This window comes from Pantherophis guttatus, chromosome 3 (assembly GCF_059756535.1).
Source record: "Pantherophis guttatus breed Tessera chromosome 3, ASM5975653v1, whole genome shotgun sequence".
In the NCBI taxonomy this organism is placed as follows: domain Eukaryota; kingdom Metazoa; phylum Chordata; class Lepidosauria; order Squamata; family Colubridae; genus Pantherophis; species Pantherophis guttatus.
Genome location: NC_142065.1, coordinates 102,642,248 through 102,663,612, shown reverse-complemented (window position 1 = coordinate 102,663,612; position 21,365 = coordinate 102,642,248). Strand labels below are relative to the sequence as shown.

General features: G+C 38.6%; 1 protein-coding gene across 5 annotated transcripts in view; it reads left to right on the top strand.

Moving 5' to 3' along the window:
• CACNA1E (calcium voltage-gated channel subunit alpha1 E) overlaps positions 1–21,365 on the top strand; it is a 453,280-nt gene that overhangs the window by 371,047 nt on the left and 60,868 nt on the right. For all 5 annotated transcript variants that reach the window (XR_015733193.1, XM_060690120.2, XM_034409672.3 and 2 more), the window contains 5 exons: positions 2,985–3,274; positions 11,196–11,367; positions 12,519–12,648; positions 15,748–15,807; positions 18,093–18,199. Coding sequence is in view for 4 of the 5 variants with exons in the window: in XM_060690120.2 (XP_060546103.2) it covers positions 2,985–3,274; positions 11,196–11,367; positions 12,519–12,648; positions 15,748–15,807; positions 18,093–18,199 (759 nt within the window). In the remaining variant the exon portion in view is untranslated. The remainder of the gene's footprint in view (positions 1–2,984; positions 3,275–11,195; positions 11,368–12,518; positions 12,649–15,747; positions 15,808–18,092; positions 18,200–21,365) is intronic.

The window sequence follows — 21,365 nt, the reverse complement described above, 5'->3', positions numbered from 1 at the left end:
CATGCAAAGCCTATAGACAGATCAGGAAGTCACAGTACGGGCAGAACATGGGAAAATAAACTCCGTCCAGGTTGGCAAAGGAGTGAGATAGGACTATACTCTCCCCATATTTATTCAACCAATATGCTTAATGTATTCCAAGTTGGACCAGAAAAAAGTGAGCTGATTTTAAAATTGGATAAAGAAATATCAATATCCTGAAATATACAAACAACAGTATTCTGATAGCTGAAAATGCAAAGGATATGCAGAACCATGGTTGTGCAAGTGGTTAGAATGCAGTATTACAGGCTAACTAACTGCCCACTGCCAGGAGTTCGATCTTGACCAGCTCAAGATTGATTCAGGCTAACATCCTTCTGAGATTAGTAAAACAAGGACCCAGATTGTTGGGGGCAATATGTTGACTCTGTAAACTGCTTAGAGAGGGCTGTAAAGCACTATGAAGTGGTACCTAAGTCTAAATTCTATTGTTATATGCAAGTTCTAATAATAAAAGCCAAAGGATAGAATGGGAAAAAAATGGGACTAAAATATAAAGAAGACCAACCAAATGACAACAATCAGCCTTAGAACTGACAATCAAGTTATTAAAATTATAGTTAACTTCTACCTTTTCAGGATCAATTATCAACAGAAAAGAATCCAGCAATTAAGAAATATACCCCAGACTAACACTTGGAAAAGCAACCATGAAGGCTTTGGAAAAGATATTCAGCTACTGTGATGTGTCTATATCTATAAAGGACAGGCAATGGTGTTACTTGGGACAAGGAAAGTTAGGAGTTGTGCAAGTTAGAAAGAGTATTGACACATTTGAAATCTGGTATTTCAGGAAACTCCTGAGAATTCTCTGGACAGTTAGAAAAATAAACAAATGAATCATCAAAGAATTCAATCCTCACTTAAGGCACAAATTATCCTACTTTGGAGACATTTTGAAAACACCTAGCTCTCAGGTGTTCTAGAGCCTTCTCTCAGGAGAAGGCTCTAGTGCTGGGAAAGGTAGAAGGAACGAAAAGAAGAGGATGGTGAACAGCAAGATAGATGGACTCAATGACAGGGACAATGAATGCACTGACCTGAAGGATCAAGTTAGGGACTCATCACAATGGGGAAAATCTATCCATGCAATCACTGACTGACTTAATGGCACAAAATAATCAACCAATCCATTTTATTTAAATAAATTTATTTCAGTGTTGATCTACTTTGGAAGACTAAATTTAATTCTCTTTGCTGGCTGTTTTTAAAGTCATAACTAACTTTGGCAGCAGGTATAGTACTGTGGTTAAGACTATTGAGTTGTGAGCCTGGACATCCCCTGTTCAGGTACTTTTCAGTAAGATATTATTCGTCCCTAACACGCTGACGTCACCGCCAGAAGTCCTTGTCTTGTCTTTTCTATAAAAAAGACTGTGCTAAGGCAAATACTGTATTTTCTGAGGGTTCTATGTTGTTTTTGCTGATATGGTATTCCCTTTGAAAATCTCCTTTGATGTACGATATAAATACAGAATTGGTCATCCCTGCCAGAATTTTTGCTCATGAAATCAGAGGTATTTCTAGATGAGCCACATACCAGTATGTGTATTATTTGACAGGGAGGTGGCCCAATTGATGCTGTTTCTAATCTGGAATCCTCTCATTTATTCCTGCCAGTTTTCAGTCCTAATTCTTAACATGGAAAATAATTTAAGGAAAGCAGAATTGAAATTATAGCACCAAGCTTTTGGACAGATGGGAGAGAAATGCACAACTGAGACATGCAGTAGTTGAAAATGTTTCCAGATGAGAAAAGTCAATGAGGTTGGAGAGGTTTTGTTAAAAGCTGCCATTTGTGACTGTACTGTGACTCTGAGAAAGGGCTAATGAAACTTTCCCTTTGCAAAGTAATTAAGTGAACCAGGGAATCTCATTCCTTCTACATGGATAGAGTCTCCTTTCTCTTCATTTCTCTAAACACACTGAACGATGTCAGACTTTCTAGGAAAACAGTGAATAGAAAGGGAAAGTTTAATTGGCTTTACTTTGAATGTGGCTTTTCCTGAAAGCAAAATGCAGGTATAAAGGGAAATGCACACTACTCATATAAGCCAGGGAAATCAAGCAGACATCTTTGCATTGTAAAACTGACTAGTATGAAATTAACTACGTCAGAAATAGGCATCTTCCCAGAAAATTAATGGATTTTACAGGTCATTTTCTTCAAGTTTAGTAAGTAAGTAAGTAAGTAAGTAAGCTTTTTATTGCGGTCAGAGACCAAATTAAAATACACATAGAAGGGGAGTATATTTTACAACTATAGATAGATCATGTGACAGTACACCATCTACTGCCTCAGATACAATCTGTACTGTCAATACTAGTGATCCTCTGCCCTAGGGGTTACCCGTCTCTTCCCCCGTTTTTTTTCAGCCACGACTGCAGCAAAAAAATTTGCCACCTTTGGAGTTATTTCAAGTTTAGTTATAAGTAAGTGTAATCTTCTAGCCCTTTTAAGTGTATAATAATAGAATAGTGTATAATAATAGAATAGTGTATAATAATAGAATAGTGTATAATAATAGAATAATAGATTAATGCAAATAAACATATAAGCCAAAATGTGCTGTTATTCATTTATACAGGGATCACATTGTTGAAGAGATTTATAGCAGTCTCATGGCCAGGCTTTGAACCATATTAGGCAAACAATGTGCAATTTTAAAACCCGGAAAAGAAGATATTAATGATGGTGGTAGAAAAAAAGCAAGTTTTTCTGAAAATTGTATATTCACTTTAATTGCTTGTAGCTTACAACAAAAAAGCAATTTTTTCTGCAGTGCTTAGGATACTACTGATATATCTAAGTTATTTAAAACACTGTGATATCCTAGCTATTATTTTTATTCTTATTCTCCTCTCTTTGCTTTGGCTCACAAACACATGTCCATAATCTCCATCCCTTACTATGGCCCTCTCTTTCTAAATTCTTAACCCAGTACCAGTGAAGCAACAACAAATAATGCCGAGCTTCCCATGCCCACCCAAGATCCAAGTCCCTCAGAAGGTCACCAGATGTTAGATAAAAGCAAGGAGGCCAGTCCAGTAAAGCAAGATGGCAGCAGCCTAGAGACAAGTGAGCAAGCGCTTTTGGGTGACCTATCAATGGAGACAGAGAGGACTATCAGCAGGAGTGAACCTGATCTTTCATCTATCACTGCCAACATTGATAAAGCAACAGAGAGCACTACCATCATGATTGATGTTCAAGACTCCACTGTGGTACAGAGTAAGTATCTCTCTCTTTTCTAATTTGATACCAAATCTCAGCCTGTTAAAGGGAGATACAGATTGCCATGCAGCATTTGTCATTCTTGGTTGAGATCAAGATATCCCCCTCCATGTTAAGATTTTAGAAGCTTTTAAAGCTGAGTTGTTCCAGAGAGCCTTCCCCTGATTTTGTCAGGCCATCTTTATTTCTATTTTTATCCTTTGTACCTTTTCTTTGGGTGGGGTGGTTTTATTATTTTATAATTGTACTAACTATGGATGTTTCATATGGTTTTATACTCTGTGAAACGTACCAAGAGTCTCTGAATTGTAGTAGAGGAGAAATGTAGTCAAGAAATAAATGAAAAATATTCCTCTGCTCCTTTGTGTTGAGTTGGGCCAAAGTGTCTTATAGATTTGTTGGTGCTTTCGTAAAGAAGTGACTAACAGTTTGACTGAAGAAACATTCAGTTATAGGGTTTTTATTGTGGTGTGACTTGTGTTGGTACTATATTATTGAAATAACCATCAGCTCAGGGGTGAAATCTAAATTTTTTTGCTACTGGTTCTGTGGGTGTGGCTTGGTGTGGCGTGGCTTGGTGGTCATGTGACTGGGTGGGCGTGGCCAGTTTGACATCATTCACGTCACTCTGCTGTGCATGGGGCGCTTGGAAAGAGAGCGAGCAAGACAGCTTTCCAACCTCTGTTTGTGTGTATGTGTGTGTGCGAGGGAGGGAGGGAGGGAGGGAGGGAGCGATCTGAAGCCAAGGCACCCAAACTTCTGGCAGCAGCGGGAGTAGCTTCTGAGCAGCCAGCTCCACCTGACCTACTCCCTGAGTCTCGCTGTTCTCTTCGCCCTCACCCCCACCCCACTCAAGCAGCGGTTTCCCTGCTCAGCCCTAACAAGCATCCCAAGAGAAGCAGAGAAGGTCATCACTTGCAAGCAGACAAGCAGAGGTAGCAAATGTACGTCGTGCTGTGGGAAAAATGAGAGGTCCTGTTGTCCCGCAGAGCCTGCCGCTGCTTGAGTGGGGTGGGGGGGCAGTGAGGAGAACGGCAAGACTCAGGGAGTAGGTCAGGTGGAGCTGGCTGACTCAGGACTGCTCAGAAGCCACCCGCACCGTTGCCAGAAGTTTGGGTACCTCAGCTTCAGATCGCTCCCTCCCTCCCTCCCTCCCTCCCTCACACACACACACACACTAACCAGAGATTGAAGAGCTCTCTTGCTTGCTCGCTCTCCAAGGGCCACATGCAAAACCCATTTGAGGAAAGGGCATGCACGGCTGGGCGCGTTTGGCTGCAGAAGGAGGCACAGCGCAATTGGGTTGTTTTGTTCACCAAGGTGGTACTTCGGGAGGGCAGGCGGATGTCTGCAGCTGACAACTATAATGAATATGTCCACCTGCCTTCCCAAAGCACCACCGCGGCAAACAAAACAACCCCATTGCTATGGATGCATAGGTTGTCGGGGCTGAGCATGGAAGCCGCTGCTTGTGGGGGGGGGCAGTAAGCTGCTAGCTCCTTCCCCGCAGCCCTGCCATACTTGCCTGCCTTCCATGTGGACTTCTGTTTGCCTGCCTTCGCAAGTGGCCACCAGGACGCCAGGAAGGCAGCATGGAAGGCAGGCAAGCATGGCAGGACTGCGGGCCGTGGACCAGTTTGGGGGCATGGCCAGCCAGCCATTGCTCCCGGTTTGGTGAACTAGCCTCAATCTCCGCTACCTACTTGCATGAGCTGGTCCGAACCGGGAGCATTTCACCCCTGCATCAACTGATATTCTCTGAACCAGATTCATTTATTAATTCTAGGGGGATGTCATAAAAGGACATCTGAAATGAGATGCAATCCCCTCCCAAATTCTTCTCTGGCTTGGCTCCAAATACACTAGCCACCTTCCTTTCCTTACTGATTAAATTGCAACAATGATCATATTAACAGTTGACAGGATAGGAGATGATGCTCTTTTCTCTTGACCCAACATGTGGGCTATCTTTGGAAGGGACTGCAAATCTCAGAGGAAGAAAGGTTTGCTAAGTATTTTTGTCATTTAGAGCAACTCTCAGAAGAACTGCCTTTGTCCAAAATACTCCCCAATGTTAAGAGAAAGAAAGAAAGAAAGAAAGAAAGAAAGAAAGAAAGAAAGAAAGAAAGAAAGAAAGAAAGAAAGAAAGAAAAGAAGCAAGCAAGCAAGCAGCCTATCTATCTATCTGTCTGTCTGTCTCCATCTTCATGCTGCCACTACAGCTCTTGATTTGATACAATCCCAGGGCGAACATTTGAGAGAAAGGGAGGTTATTTAGAGGATGGCAAGAAGTTTACAGGAAAATTACTGGGAAATGGAAGATGGAGACCTCATAGACTTGAGAGTCTCTTTCTTCTTTTCGCATCCTATATCACATTTTGAATTTTGGAGAACTTGCTCAGGTCATTATAGTTGATGAGAAAATTATTCATCCCTTTTCTCACATGGAAGAACTTTAAAACAGGCCTGGTTTTAAGATGAGAATTATAAAGAGTCGTTTTATATGAGTAGATGGACGGCATAATAAATAAATAAATAAATTGCTGAAGATGATGGTGAGAGCAGACTGGTTCCAGTGGCATCCATGGAAAGTTGGACAGGGATGAGAGGATTAGAAAGTTGTGACATTCAGCATAGTGCCCCTTTTCTATGGGTGTTATGATGTCATCTCCCCCCCCCCAGGGTGTGTGGTTTGTGCCCTGTTGCTGATTTTGTCATGTCGATGGAAGTATCAAGAGTACATGATTGCCACTGACTGCATCTGCTGCTAACTCCCTGTAAAGAGGGCAACATTGGGAAAAATAATTCAGAATTGAGTACTAAACTCTTATTACACCCATGCAGTCTCCTAATTTTAGTTCATAGTTCAAATGTTTAGTTCAACATTTTTTGTTCTGATGTAGCTCAACTGGAAGAAGCATTGACTATAACTATAACTCAACTGGAAGAAGCATTGACTATAACTAAGCAACTTTGCTTAGTTTTTGTTTTTGTTACGTCCTTTCTAGATAGTTAAAAATAATGAAATTAAATTTTAAATTAAAATTAAAAAATTAAAATTAAGTTTTAAAAACTGACAACATCCTATCCATTTGCTATCAGAAATTTAGCTCTGCTGTTATTTACACCCTAAATTTGGAAAACAAAGCTGAAAAATCTTGGTGGTGTGAGTGTGATGCCTCTTGACAGCAAAGATGATCTGCCATTTTTATTATCTGGCCACAAAACCAACGAATGAAAAGGATTCTGTAACCCATCTTCAAGCAAAGGAAGGCAAAAATCCAAAGTAATGGTACTAAAATATTTATTATGTAACTCCAACAAATTATGCAGAGCTTTTTTGTCTCACAAAGATTTTCAAGCATATTTTGAGAACAAATGTATCTTGCTATTAAGTGTTATCTGTTAGTTCCTGCTATTCAAATAAAACATTTCTGGAGGCAGGCATGTATCACTTGAAGCATATTGTGTAGCCATAGGCCACTGCTGTTTAGCTGTTAAAAATAATATATTGCTAACCACCCCAACTTCTTGGTAGATTATGGCATTATGGCCTTCTAGAAAGAGGACAATCCATTTTTACTTTTTCCATCCTTCTCTCTCTCTCTCTCTCTCTCTCTCTCTCTCTCTCTCTCTCTCTCTCTCTCTCTCTCTCTCTCTCTCTCCCTCCCTCCCTCCCTCCCTCCCTCCCTCCCTCTCCCTCTCTCTCTCCATTGCCAGTTTTTCTTTCTATCTATCTATCTATCTATCTATCTGTCTGTCTGTCTGTCTGTCGTATCTATCTGTCTATCTCTGTCTGTCTGTCTGTCCAGCCATCCAGGCATCCATTATAACATGTACAGACTAATATAATATAATATAATATAATATAATATAATATAATATAATATAATATAATATAATATAATAATATAACAATATAATCATACAATACAATACAATATTATATAGAACAAGATATTGGAAGTATGTGAAGATTTTCAAGCCTGTTTTGAGCTTGAAGTACATGTAATCCTCTGGTTATGACAGTTCACTTAGTAACAGTTTGAAGTTATGACATAGTACCACCACCACCCAGTATTTACAACACAATCCCAAAGTTGCGAATGTTGCAGCATCATGGCAGTTGTTCACACTTATGAATGACGGCAGAGGCACTGCAACATTCACCCTGCCTATTCCCCTCCTCCCCCATCGGGGCTCTAGAGGCACTGGGCCTGTGGAGACTCTAGCAAGCCGTCGGTTCCTTTGCCTGCTTCAGTGCATTCACGGAGAACAGAGACCTAAAGTAGTGTGAGATCACAAAAGATCAGTAGTGCGAGATCTTGCACTACTGATCTTGTGTGATCTCGCACTACAGTACTTTAGACCTCTGTTCTCTATAAACCGAGGCCTGCACGAGATCCATGGCAAAAGGCCTTGCAAAGGAATCCAAAGAATCCTCTGGTTACAAATGTAATTGGCAGGCTCCATTATATTCGTAACTCGAGGAGTACCTGTATTCGTGATGTATTGGAAGCAGGTTGTTCTGACCATATGTGTTCTGTTGCTTTTCTGATCCTCTTTAAGTGTTCCAAAGTTTAAACAGTCCCTTTTTGAAATAGGTTTTTTGAACATGAAAGAGGTCTATTTGGAGTTTGGGATGCTTCAGAAATGCTCAGAACAGTGTCAGAACACTTCTGGTGAGGTTTGAACAACTTTCTTTCACATTTAAAACAACACGTTTGAAATGTGAACCATTTGCATATTGCTTATTATTATGATGTTCTATGAATTTCCCATTTCTCTGTTCATATTATTTTGTAGGGTCAGGGATTGATTGCTGGCAGAACCTTCTTACTCTTGGAGAAACCAAGAGTAGCATGGGGAAAGCACAACTATTTCAATGAGCAAGATGAGAATATGGTATTTTGCTATTATCTCTAACACCAGCAAAAATATATGTGATATTTTCTTATGAAGAGTGATGCAGTGCTTGTTTTAGGGTAACAAGAGCAAGCCATGGAAGCCATGGGGCTCAAGCATTTCTTCCTTCACCATTTTCGGATGCAAGGAATTCATGATCTTTCCCTTCTGATTTAAATTAACCATAGTTGATGCGTTTTGTTGGAATCTGAAGTTGTGATTACTGTTATCAGTTTGGTAAAAGCCAGCTCTATAAACTTCTCATTTGAAATTGGCTTATTGGGTTTACAATAAACGAAGTTGCTCTATACTAGAAGCAAAAGTATCACAGGTCTAAATAGCAACTGTTTAGTTGTAGGATGAGCCATGGGCCTCAGAGTAATGTGCAGCTTTTACTATATTCTTATTATAGACTTTTACTATATACCCTAATCCCATAGTATTTAGTAAATATACTTTTTACTACTGGCTATATTGCTAACTGGCCAAAATCTTGTTCTTGAGTATGTTAAATTGAATGTTTTTAAGGTTTTTTTAACTGGTTTTACTCTTTTTATTATTTTAAAAAGTTTTTTTTTTAATTTTTAATTGTAATCTATATTTTTGAAATGTAAGCTGAATTGATTGAGATGGGCGGCCACAGAAATTGAATAATAAAATAAAACAAAACAAATAATACAAAACTGTAATTTACAAATTGGGCTATGCTACCTAGCACTATGTTGTGTATTCCAGTAAACACCAGCTCCCCAAAGGTCCAAGGATCCTTCTTAGTCCCCCCTATTCACAGATTGGGAAATGTGAATCTGGGATCTTCTGCATCCAAAACCTTGGATGTGGGCATTTTCTGCAAAACTCTTCCCCATACCGAGCACCCTCTTACCAGAGAGATGCCCAGATTATCACTTTTAATTTTCGGGAAGATTTTAAAAACATGGCTTTTTTCAGGGATTGAGGCAAGATTGAGTGGAAAGATGTGATAAATTTCTGTACCTTGATGAAATATGGAACTACATTTTTATGAATATAACATTATCACTTTTGATTATATTTTATTGCTGATTACAGTACTGTACAGTTTTTACTGTGAATTTGTAAGCCAAAAAAACTGAGCCCTGTCATGAAATCTGTGTGTGTGTGTGTGTGTGTGTCTGTGTGTGTCTGTGTATACATTTAGCCCTAAGCTTTGCCCTCTTGCTGCTCCTCTGCCCCATAGCCTTTTTTAATTAGCCACTTTCAGTTCTTTTTCTTGATTTTTCCTGATGCATCTCCTCTACCTACTTGCTTTTTTTCCCCCTTCTCCATTTCATGTATGGATGAATTTTCTGTTAATTTTTGGCAAAGCCTTCCATGGGTCACTAAAGAAAGCATTTCTTCTTTAAATAATGATGAGTCAAGAGTACATTCCCCCCCACCCTCCCTCCCTCCCTCCCTCCCTTCTTTTTCTTTTTTTAAATAAACATTTATTTATTTTTGGTACTATGTGGAAGTAGGCAGCTATTGCAAAGAAAGACAGATGCCACTGAGAGAATATTTTGCTACTGATTTCTTTTTTTTCAGGGAAGAAATACAACCAAACCCAAAAGAAAACCCTCCATATTTTGTTTCTATAATATATAAATATATATTCTTTGTATACACACACACACACACACACACACAGAGAGAGAGAGAGAGAGAGAGAGAGAGAGAGAGAGAGAGAGAGAGAGAGAGAGAGAGAGAGAGAGCAGGAGGGAGGGAGGGAGGGAGAGAGTTGTCAGGCTAGGCCTAAAAATAATGTCTGGATAATTCCAAACTTCAATTAATTTTGATGCCTTAGATATAGGAGTTGTAAAAATAGAATACTCGTTCCAGTATGATAATTTCAATGTATTCAATCCAACTGCTTTCTCAGTCTGACCCTTGACAAAGGCTACAAAGTGCTTTTCTGTGTCTTCACAATTAAAAACTCCCTATGAAATCTGGATATCAATTACACAAAACTATTGCAAAAATACTTTTGTCTCTTCTGTTTGGCACCCTTTTATGCCCTCTCCTCTCTTCTGATCTCCATCTAACTAGCTACATAGCCAGGTGTTGAGAATATAAAATAGCAATTAATGGCATGCTTTTCTTGGAAGAAATTATATCTTTAAACTGCAATTCCAGAGGTGTTGAATTTGCACTGCAGCAGCTGTGGAAATGAATAGTAGACAGGGTTAGGTACATGCTATGATTTGCCTGCAGTACTAAACTAGTCTAGAATGTGCTAAAGAGCACAGAATTCTGAAAGTCTCCATTTTTATTTTTAAAAAGAGCCATATTTCTAGCCCTTGCACTCAAATAGATGAAGAAAGATGGTGATTTACCAAATGTTAACTTATCACACAACACATAGGATAAACCAGATATTCATATTATTTTCTTGCACCTGGTCGGGGAGGAATGGAGAATTGTACGTTCTGCACATGTTTCAACCGGGCAACGCAACTACAAGATTACAAGTGGTTGGGAGCAGCTCTTTATTCCATTGCAGTGCTCCTTTCTCTTCCACTGAATTACAAGTACAAAAATAAGTTATATGAAACAGTGACAGTTGAAGGTTAAAATATGCAAATTACAGTTTGCAGAATTTACTTTTCTTGGCCCATAATTTGAATTGCTAGTGTGCAGGATGTAATCTTTGTAAAAACTGTATGCACATATTCCTTCTACTCGGGACTGAACTTTTCAGTTTTTCAGAATGGGTTGCTTCTTTTATGTAATGAATCTTCTATCCCTACAAAGCCACCTATTTTTTTCATATTTATTCACATATGTAATATTGGGCACTCTATCTGCTTTTGTCATTCCTTTCTTACCTTTAGCAATCTCTCTCTCCCTCTCCCTCTCCCCCTCTCTCTCCCTCCCCCCCTCTCCCCCCCCCCTGTGGTGTGTAATTCTTTTCTATTTTCCAGAGGCCCTGCTATCAAAGGCTCGTTCACTGCATTCTTCTTCCTAGGCAAAGGACTAACAAGATTTGTTCATTTTACAGTTAGCAACAAGACAGATGGAGAGGCCAGTCCACTGAAGGAGGCAGAAACCAAGGAAGAGGAGGCGGTGGAGGCAGAGAAGAAGAATAAAAAGCGAAAAAAGGAGAAGAGCTCTGAGACAGGCAAACCAATGGTGCCCCACAGCTCCATGTTTATTTTCAGCACCACAAACCCGTGAGATATATTCCATTAGTTTTCTTTCTTTCTGGAATTGCTGAATATATTGGTCTATTTCAGAGAATTGGGGGTGGGGGGGGCGGTGTTAATGTGATCACATGTTCCAAACAGAAAGTTCAGTAATGCCACAGGCAAATAGATTGCCCCATTGCTACCCATTAGGGGTATCTATTATATACAGCAAACTCCAGGGTGCATAGAATTATATGAGTCATAGGCCAAAACATCTGAATTACACACTGCATAAATTGATTGTGCACCTACTGTAAATCACTTCATAGAAACCCCTGCAGGAGATCCCACAGCAAGGGTTCACTAAAGGTAGAAGAGAAACATAATGGAAAATGAAAAGGATTCCTGTCAGCTACAAAGGAGAATCCTCCCTCCCCTCTGTGTTGTGGCAGCTTAGCTTATTTTCCAACTACATCCTCAGGTTATAGAATTTGAAGGATAATGGAAAGTTGGCTTTTGGGAGGACATTAACTGCTACTGCCAATCAAGAAAGAGTATCATGCCAGATGCCCTGGATTTTATCTAGCAAATCAGAATTATCTAACTGGCTAAGACCAGTAGATTTCTTAACAAGTCATACTTGGATGATAAAGATACTGGCTAGCTTTCATCAGTCATACTATTTTAATAAAAAGGATTATACGAGAGAAATTGTTTCATAGGGAGAAAAACAAAATGAGAATTCCATCTATTTCACACTTTTAGGTAGAGATCAACTTGTCTATAGCTTTAGAAGATCCTATTGCGGAATTTGTGTCATAACAAAAAGTTGACTTTGTGATACCATCTTTTATCACCCTATTTCCATTCTTGTTCAAACAGACCAGTTACATCTAACCAAAGGCTCTGTGTAATTGATATAGATTTCTTAACTATTATTATTATGGAACTGATCATGTAGAATTAAAAGATTTATAGTACTTCTTTAATTTCATTCTGTGTAGAAATATTTGTTTATATAGTTCTTTAATTTAGCCATCATCTAGAGCGGTAGAAGAAGTTGTCCACTTCTGGCTTATAGGATTGCTATAAGACTAGAGAGATAGTACAACTGCTATATAAATGCCTCCATTTTAAATTATCAGAATTCTGTTTAATGCTGTGGCCGTTGCATGGGTTTGTGGTTTCTTTGACAGAATCCGAAGAGCTTGCCACTACGTTGTCAATCTGCGCTACTTTGAGATGTGTATCCTTCTTGTGATTGCAGCAAGCAGCATCGCCTTGGCAGCAGAGGATCCTGTCCTGACCAACTCAGAGAGAAATAAAGTAATTACTCAGTAATTACTTGACAATTCTGTTTTGCTCTGGGGTCTTAGTGTACCTGGATTCATGTTCTGCATCTACTTTATAATTCATAAAGCTAAACACAGGCTCAGAAAATATACATGTTTCATCTCTTGCTGGCTATTTTGGATTTGATTGGGTCTTACATGTTTGAATTCTCCATTGCATATGAGAGAGAGAAAGCGAAGAGACTTTGTCCTATCTGAATTTGTTTAATTGTAATGGGCAGGAGGAATCAAACATCCAATTTCCTAATCTGGATTTTTGAGTATTTTAGATCACGACAAATTGTAGCACAAGATTCTACTAATTGTTTAATTTCAGTTCATAATAAGAGAGGTAGAAGCTTATTTATACAGTGGTGAAGAGGATGTTATTCTATAGCTAAAGCTAGTCATAGTAACTTCTTTCCCCAAGTAGTTACTTGCTTCCCAATAGTGAAAATTGTCCTTTCAGTGTTCTTGCCTATGATGCCCTTACCATGGGAATTAAGATTTGGAACAGTCACACATACCAGCAACCTATTTAAATACCTTGCTGAAATCCATAGACATAAAATCTGACCAATAAAAAGGTAAAGCATGCATTTATTCATTTATTTTATATGGCAACCCAGCTCCATAAGTCACTTTGAGCGGCCATACAAACTTCATACTGAGACATTAATGGACAAGAATGTTCTTAACAGCTGTACAAAGAATGAAATTGACAAACAATACTTCATAGTTGTTAAACCCAGGTGGAGGATAGGAAGAACCAAGCATGGAAGTGAAAAACGTAGAAGATGGTTGGGATTAGGCAAGGACTGGCTTTCTGATTGCCTATCACTATCACTATCAAGCAATGACCCACTAACCATAATTAATATCTGAGAGTTTTACCCAGTACACCTACCATCTTACAGGAAGCATGATGCTGGCAGCCTGTGTGCTGATGGTCCACTCCAGGGGTGTCAAACTCAAGGCCTGCAGGCTGGATTAGGCCTGGGGGTTCTTAGATCTGGCCCACAGGGCCGCCCTGGAAACAGCGAAGGACTGGCCCATGGTGTGTTTGCCATCAAAAATCGAGCTTGGAAGGGCTGCACATGGCCCTCCTGAGCTCCATTTTCAGCTGTGATGGCCTCCTGCATCCTCTGCCAGTGAAAATGAAGCTCAGGAGGGCCGTGTGCCTTTTTTGCTGACAGAGCACTCGGGCCAGCACAGGTGCTCCCGACATGAGTGATGTCAAGCTAGCCATGCCTACCCTGGCCATGTCCCCCCCCCCCCCGAGGTCAAACACAACCCTGATGCAGCCCTCAATGAAATCAAGTTTGACCCTTCTGCTCCACTCCTTTGGGTAGATGTGTATAAAATGACCCCCACTTTGCCTTTGAATCAGGAGAAAACAAGAACTTAGTAACAAAGAAATTCACTCAAACTATTCAGAAGAACACATTAAGAATTTATGGAAAGGAAAGAAAGAGAACTAAAAAAGCAAGAATAGGAAATAGAATTTAAAATGGGCAGGGGAGGGAAATGTGGTTATTTATACTTTCTGTGCTGCAGGAGTTGAGAACATCTGACTTGCCTCATTTTACACATTGAATTGCTGAGGCCATTAATGCTTGCTCTTAGTTTCCAATCTCCAGTTTGATGAATGGATTTCTCTAGTCCCGAAAGGCAATAATTAGTTAACCAGTGTGAGTGGCAAATTAACTTGGAAGAGGTATGTTACTGTTATTGCCAATTGTTTTATGTAGAAATTGGGAAGGCACAGCACTACTGATTTCTAAAATAGTGGCTTTTAGATTTTCTGTACCTAGACGCAGGGAGAACCAGACTTTTTAAAACAGCTGCATTTCTCAGTTTGATGAAAAGGGGGCCTCAAAGGATATGCACATTGCTTGTGTAGGCTACATTTTCAGCAGTTCCAGCTAATGCCTGTGTGAGAGCTCCACAGTAATAACTGCAGGATGGTGCCAAAGAGTGTGCCAGGACGTAGGTGGAAACATGCCTCTGAATCCCAAACGTTGGAACATGAGCAGGAGGGTGCAATAGCGTTCAGATCCTGCTCATGTGCTTTCTGCAAGCATCTGGCTGCTCCTTGCAAAAAGAGAACACTGGGCTGTGTGGTCTTTTAGTCTGATTTAGCAAATAACATCATTTTGCTGCTATGGCAAAATGCCAGCGGCAGACAGAAAACAGACCAGAGCAGACATAACAGAAAGTACACAAAGCTTAAGGTACAGCCAGATTGTAGAAATTGTTGTCCCAATAAAAGAGAATATTTATAGCTCACGGTTGAAGTGAAAGGTCCTTGGTGCTCTCTGAGCTTGGTTGCTTTCTTGCAGATGTTTCATTACCCAAATCTGACTGTTGCTGCAAGAAAGCAAGCAAGCTCAGCGAGTACCAAGATCCCCTCAACTTGTCGTCCAAGCTGACAGCTGAGGTTGCTAACTTCTAAAGCAGGTTCTACGGTATTGCTATCATTTTTGACAGCAGTTTACATTTGATAATGTGGGTAGCAGATGTAGTATTAATACTGTTCGCTTTCTTGGTATAATCACCTCCAAGTATTAAAACAGGAGAAAGCTAGGTTTCATTTTTTCCTCCCACCTTTTCCTCCCATTTTGAAAAATCTTATTGCCATCAGCCTCTTCTTGTTTCAGTCTTGAACCAAGAATTTCAGGTAGCCTTAGTCTGCAATCCATGGCAGGGAAGGGACATGGAGGAGATATTTCTAATGAATTGCATCCTGGACATTATTCATTTCAAAAGTCATAACGTAACACATGTTAAACATATGTGTTATTAATGAGAATAAGTCCTTTCAAAACAAAACAGTTAAAAGTGCTAAACCTGTTTGCTAGGTCACGTTAAGGACATTGGTTTTACATTGTTACATCTAAAAAGGAGGGTTTTCACTGATCTGGCTTGTAATTTTATAGCTAAGTTCTTAAAAGTTAACATTCCTAGCCATTGTTTAAACTTCAGAATAATATTGTTTTATACTTATTTATTTAATTTATATGCCTCCAATTTTATTCTGCAATGTGACAATACTTTCTGATTCCACACTGTTCCATTGTTTCCATCCTTGCAGGTTCTGAGGTATTTTGACTATGTTTTCACTGGAGTCTTCACCTTTGAGATGGTTATTAAGGTAAGTGAGAAGGGAAGTGTTTTCCTGAGTCAACTGGAAGACAGTGGACAGTTTCATATTCATAGAGCTTTATAATATATTTTCAAGAAAATGGACCTTCCAAATAAATTATCTAGAATGTCTAGATTAATTAAGATGCAACATTTCTGAGAGCAATTTCTCCTTTGACGATTTTCTTCCTTCAATGCCTTGTAGTTAAAGTCATGACTGAGTTTTCCTTAGACTGCCACTTGCTGGACCCTGAGAGATTTTTGCAGGATTGTTACTATATATTTTTAATACATGATTTAATATATGATTAAATATTTTTGAAACTTCAATAAATGAAGGAGCTCTGATCTTTTAGGAAGTCGGTTGGTTCTTAAAACTTATTACAGCTTTTTCAACAAATACTGTAGGAATTCTGGGAGTTGCAATCCATTACCTCTGGAAGACACCAGTTTAGAGAAGTTGCTCTAGAAATTTCTCATTCCTGCTGGGAAATTTTGTGATCTCAATAAAGTAATGTCAAAAGCATTTTCATTCTACAATTTGGCTAACCCCTTTTCTTCAGCTTGTCTTTCCTTGGTTATTTCTGATTCTCTCCCTCATCTCTTCCAGTTCTTGGTATGTCAGAGAATTATGCACAAAACCCACACTAACAATGACAACAACAACAACAACAACAATAATGATAATAAAATTACAGTGAAAAGTTTTGTATTAAAAAAGTAGAATTATCCAAGACCAAGCTAATTTTTTCAGCAGTTAACCGAGTCTGCCAACATCATTCAATATGGGAGTAGCAGTAGCTGAGATGTTAGTGGAATCTCAGTTTATAATGACAAACACGGTAACTTCCTCTTTGTGGGTGGCGAGTGTTGGCCTCTATAGGAACAGAATATAAAACAGTTTCTTAAGCAAAAAGAGAAAATTGGACTTTTTTTAGCAGAACTTTTTGCACATCCCTATCACTTCTCAAATGTCACTCCTACTGAATAGAGTTTCTAAAAGAAGACACAGCGTTAGGAAGCAAAATTGTCCTTCTGATTCTTTTTCCCCAAATAAATTCTAATAGAACTGAAAGGCACTGAGCCTTTTTAGTTCTATAATGATTGTTTAAGAAACTTTTGTATTCTGTTAATTTGTGTTATTTAAGTTACCTTTCACTTTTTCTCCAGGTGCTCAAGGCAGTGTATCTACCATGTTTCCCTGAAAATAAGACCCTGTCTTATATTTTTTTGAACACTGAAATAAATGCTTGGCCTTGTTGCCATGCAATCAGAAGCCCGATTGGGCTTATTATCAGAGGATGTCTTATTTTGGGGAAAACGGGGTAGCACTTTCTCCCCTAGTTTTTTGTCAAAACAATCCAGTGAGGTCAGCTGAGCAAAAAGATAGTTATTGGGCTGAAAGAATCACCCTTTGAGCTTTTCTAGACTTGAACCTGAGTCTTTTCAGTCCAACACCTTAACCAATTCACACAGTAGTTGTATTGTTCAAGTAATAGATTTTATATGGTGTGAAAAAGCCTTCTGCGTGACAACAAAGAGGCATCCTTTTCAGCAGCTGATGGTCGGTAGTTAGCTGAGCAGATTTCATTTCCGTTTTGATAATCATGTCTTATAAACAGTTAAAAATAGGTTTTGTATGTATTTGCCTCAGTCTGCTTTTTCATTTTATCATATAACTAGAAGTAATCGCTAGCTCTCACTTCTTGGGCACATATTTAGCATAATCTAGTTAGGCAAGTTCTAGCATCACAACAGATCTATCCAAACTAATCATTTTATTCATTTTATCCTGCTGCTTGTGTCAGAATGATATCAAAGCAGGGCAGTCCAAACTCATTCCCTTTTTTAGGCATGCATACAATGTTGTAACACATATAAAAAAAGAAGTGTGATTTGTGTTACAGTGCCCCAATTTCAGTTTGGTCAATCTGACATGCCCTCTTCTGGCGATACTCCTGCTGATTCAACAGTTCTGTAATGTAAAACAAATTTGACAGAATTAACTTCCTAAGCAAACCTTTGACGGCATTTTTTTATTTACTAATTTTAAAATGAATTTATAAGTAATTTTATTGTTACATCCATCTCCCACAACCCCACCAGTAACTGAAAATACCTCTTAAGCCTTAAGTGAATTATCTTTGTCCATATGTTTTGAGTATAGGCTTACTGCAGCCTCAGTAATGGGATTTGAATGTAAAGAGCTCATAATCAGAAATTGGAGCTTAGGTTATTCTATTCTTCTATTCTTATGAGTATAAAGTATAAGAACTTGCCTTTACCTTTCTTTAGATGATTGATCAGGGATTAATACTGCAAGATGGCTCTTATTTTCGGGATCTTTGGAACATCCTGGATTTCATTGTGGTTGTTGGAGCGCTGATGGCCTTTGCCTTGGCGTAAGTACTTGCATTTTTTGGCTGGATTCAGATCATTTTACATACATGAGAACCATGCTACCAATGCTCAAAATTTCATTGGCTGCTCCTTCAAAAAACATCATATCACTTAAAATAGCATGCTTGTTTCCCTTGCTGGTTTAGCCATCAATCACAGACATTTTTATAATGATTAAATATGAGGAAATATATTTTATGTGATTAAAAGAATTCCAACTGAAGGGATGGGTGGTAAGAAGACATAACTGCAGACAAAGTAGTGCAGATATATGAAGAAAATAATAATCTTGATTGATCCAGAATTTTGCCTAACTTCTGGATTTATTTTCTCTATATTAAGATGAGTATCGCTGAACATACAATGTGAGCTTTACAATCATGCAATTCATTCAGTTCACAATACAACAACACAGAATACACACAAATTCCATCTTTTAGGGTTATCAAACTTTTTAAAATGCTTTTTATAGTTTTCTGGGTCTTCATATTACTGGTTTGGAGTAGAGGTTTGGGATTCCATTTGCCATTACCTATCTTTTGAGGGGACACTGGGTAGTCTTAAGATGTGCACCCTCTCCTTTTTTGAGAGACTGACTCATCTCACGAGAGATAAAGAAAAGGAAAATGTAAAGAAGAGAAACCTATAAAATCACATTTTAATTTTAAAATATTAAAATATTAATACTGTATGAAGTATTGTGTGAGGTAAGTAGAGAACTACCCAGTTTGTAATACACAGCACATGACAAGTAGGTTAAACTAAAAAAAAAAGTTTAAAATGCGTAAAATTTCTGAAAAACCTTGTCAAGAATACTGCATGGACTTGTCTTGGCAATCTTGAAAAATCAAACACTATGGAACAGAAGAAAAAAAAAGATCACAAGACAGTATTGACTTATTAAAATGTTCCCCAGGCTCCATGTTGTACTGAGCCCAAAGAATATCTCAGGAAAAAATAATTATCTCAAGAGATTTGAAAGAAAGGAACCATCTTCATGCACAATCTGATACATTCATAAAAGATGAAACTATCACCGAGCTTGTAAAAAAATGTGAAAGATATTGATTGTAAGCACACAAAAACAAAAGAAGAACAAAATTAACACAGTTTTGGCCTACAGTAATTATTAATTTCTTAGAGATGAATTGACCTCTGAACTAAAACTCTCTGACTCTTTTCCCTAGATTGTCCCCAGTCTTTGGGGATAAGTACAGATGTTTATCAGAATTATTCAAGAAATGTGCAGCGATTTCTTTCTCTGGTTCTCTGGAGTTGTGCCTCTGATTTTAAAAGAACAGTCAATCTAAATAACTTCCTATCTTCTTTGCTTCTGGTATTCAGGTTCACTACCAAATTCTTTAAAATATGTTTGAGCTTCATGGTTTATTTTCAAGAATCCCTTAGGACTGACATTTTGTAAGACCTGGAGAATTCTATGTTATGATCCTTCCTATAGAAGCCAGTGCTTTGGGTACCTTGAGTGAAAATCACAGAAACTAAACAACTTTAAATCCATAGATCTAAATTGGAGAGTAGTGTAAAGCATATAATAAAACCCTGATAGCTGGTTTTCAAGAAGGGTCAGTTTGGATCAAAGAAGGTACTTGAACATTTCTCCCCAGAGCCACTTTCTTTCAAGGGATTCCACATGTGTTAATTGTCCTTGTCTGCAAATCTGAACTACTACTATGCCATGTAGTTTGAACAAATGGTAACCAGCATGTTTCTTGTTGACTGCCCTGCATTCAAACTCATAATTGCACCAAGGTGCCTAAAATAATTTTCCACTTGGAAAGATGCTAAGGACTGTTTCACCTGTCACTTGGGGCCAAATTGAATTTAATTAGAGAGATTAGGGTTTCCTGCAGTTGTTGTTTGTTTGTTTTCACTAATTAATGCTGCCAAGTAGCAACTGCTGCTTTGAAAATCAAGGCATAACAGCCAGTCACTCCTCCTGATGAATGCATGTGTACATCTGGGCTTGTAAATACATGTTTGTCACCATCACATTAAGCATTTTAAACATGTATATAAGAACAAAAATATAATATCTGAAATGACTCTTGTTAACTAAGCTACCAATGAGAGTAGGAAGATGGGTTCTGGGGTGGAAAAAATAATGGAATGCCAGGATATCAAGGCTGTGAGATGAGGTTATTGCTCTTTTCAGATGCAAATCTTCTTCCAACAGTCTCCTTGTTCCTTTGCTCTCTGCTGATGGCCCATTTCCTGATCTTTTCTGTTTTCTTTCCACCTGTCTATCGATCTGGCTTTGTGACTGTACATCTGGGCCTTTACTCACAGGAATGCTTTGGGGTAATTATTTTTCTTGTTTATCTTTTGGGGGGGACCCAAGTGAGGGAAATGGGCCTTGAATGGAAGAATTTGGTTTGCTTATCTGTCTGTTACATTGCTATCAGAAAGGCTGCTTGGGTTAGCACTAGGAGAAGGTGCAACGCAACTAGCTTCTTACAAAGTTTTCCAAGACAAGTACTGTTTCCAATCTCTGCTTCTGATGAGAGTAGGTACAATTACAAAGCATTCTATGCATACAGTTTCAGCCTACAGTATATTGACTCTGCACCAAAGACTGAGATCGTCAAGCTGTTTAAAAGAAATCAATTTCCTGCTATTTCTGGCAAAGTGTCAAAAGCAGAAGTTTCAAAATCATTTCATGGAGGAGTGTGAAAAGTTGCTACTCACAACACCGTAGCTGAAATGAGATAAAAACAGAACACCGCTTACATTACATCAAGGGAATAGAACGGCATAGGCCACAGATCATTGGTTATGTATTGGTTAATGTGGTGTTTTTACTGTCAAAGAAATGGAGTACTTTCTGCCTCATATGCAAAAAAACAAAACAAAACCCTTTGAATACATTTAATATGCCACTTTCATTGGATGGAGCCACCCACCAGCTACTACTACTCTGCTAACACACCCAAATTCTTGTGCCAGTCTTGGGTACAAAAGGACCTTATGAGGCTGAATGAGGTACTACTTGAGTTATTATCTGCTAAGAGGCCATTGTTTGTTTGTTTGTTTGTTTGTTTGTTTGTTTCATTATGGGGTTTATACTGTGTACTCTCTTGAAGTCAAGTCAACATACAAAACACATATTTCAAAATCTGAAGTATCAACTAAGTTCCCAAATTAACTAGG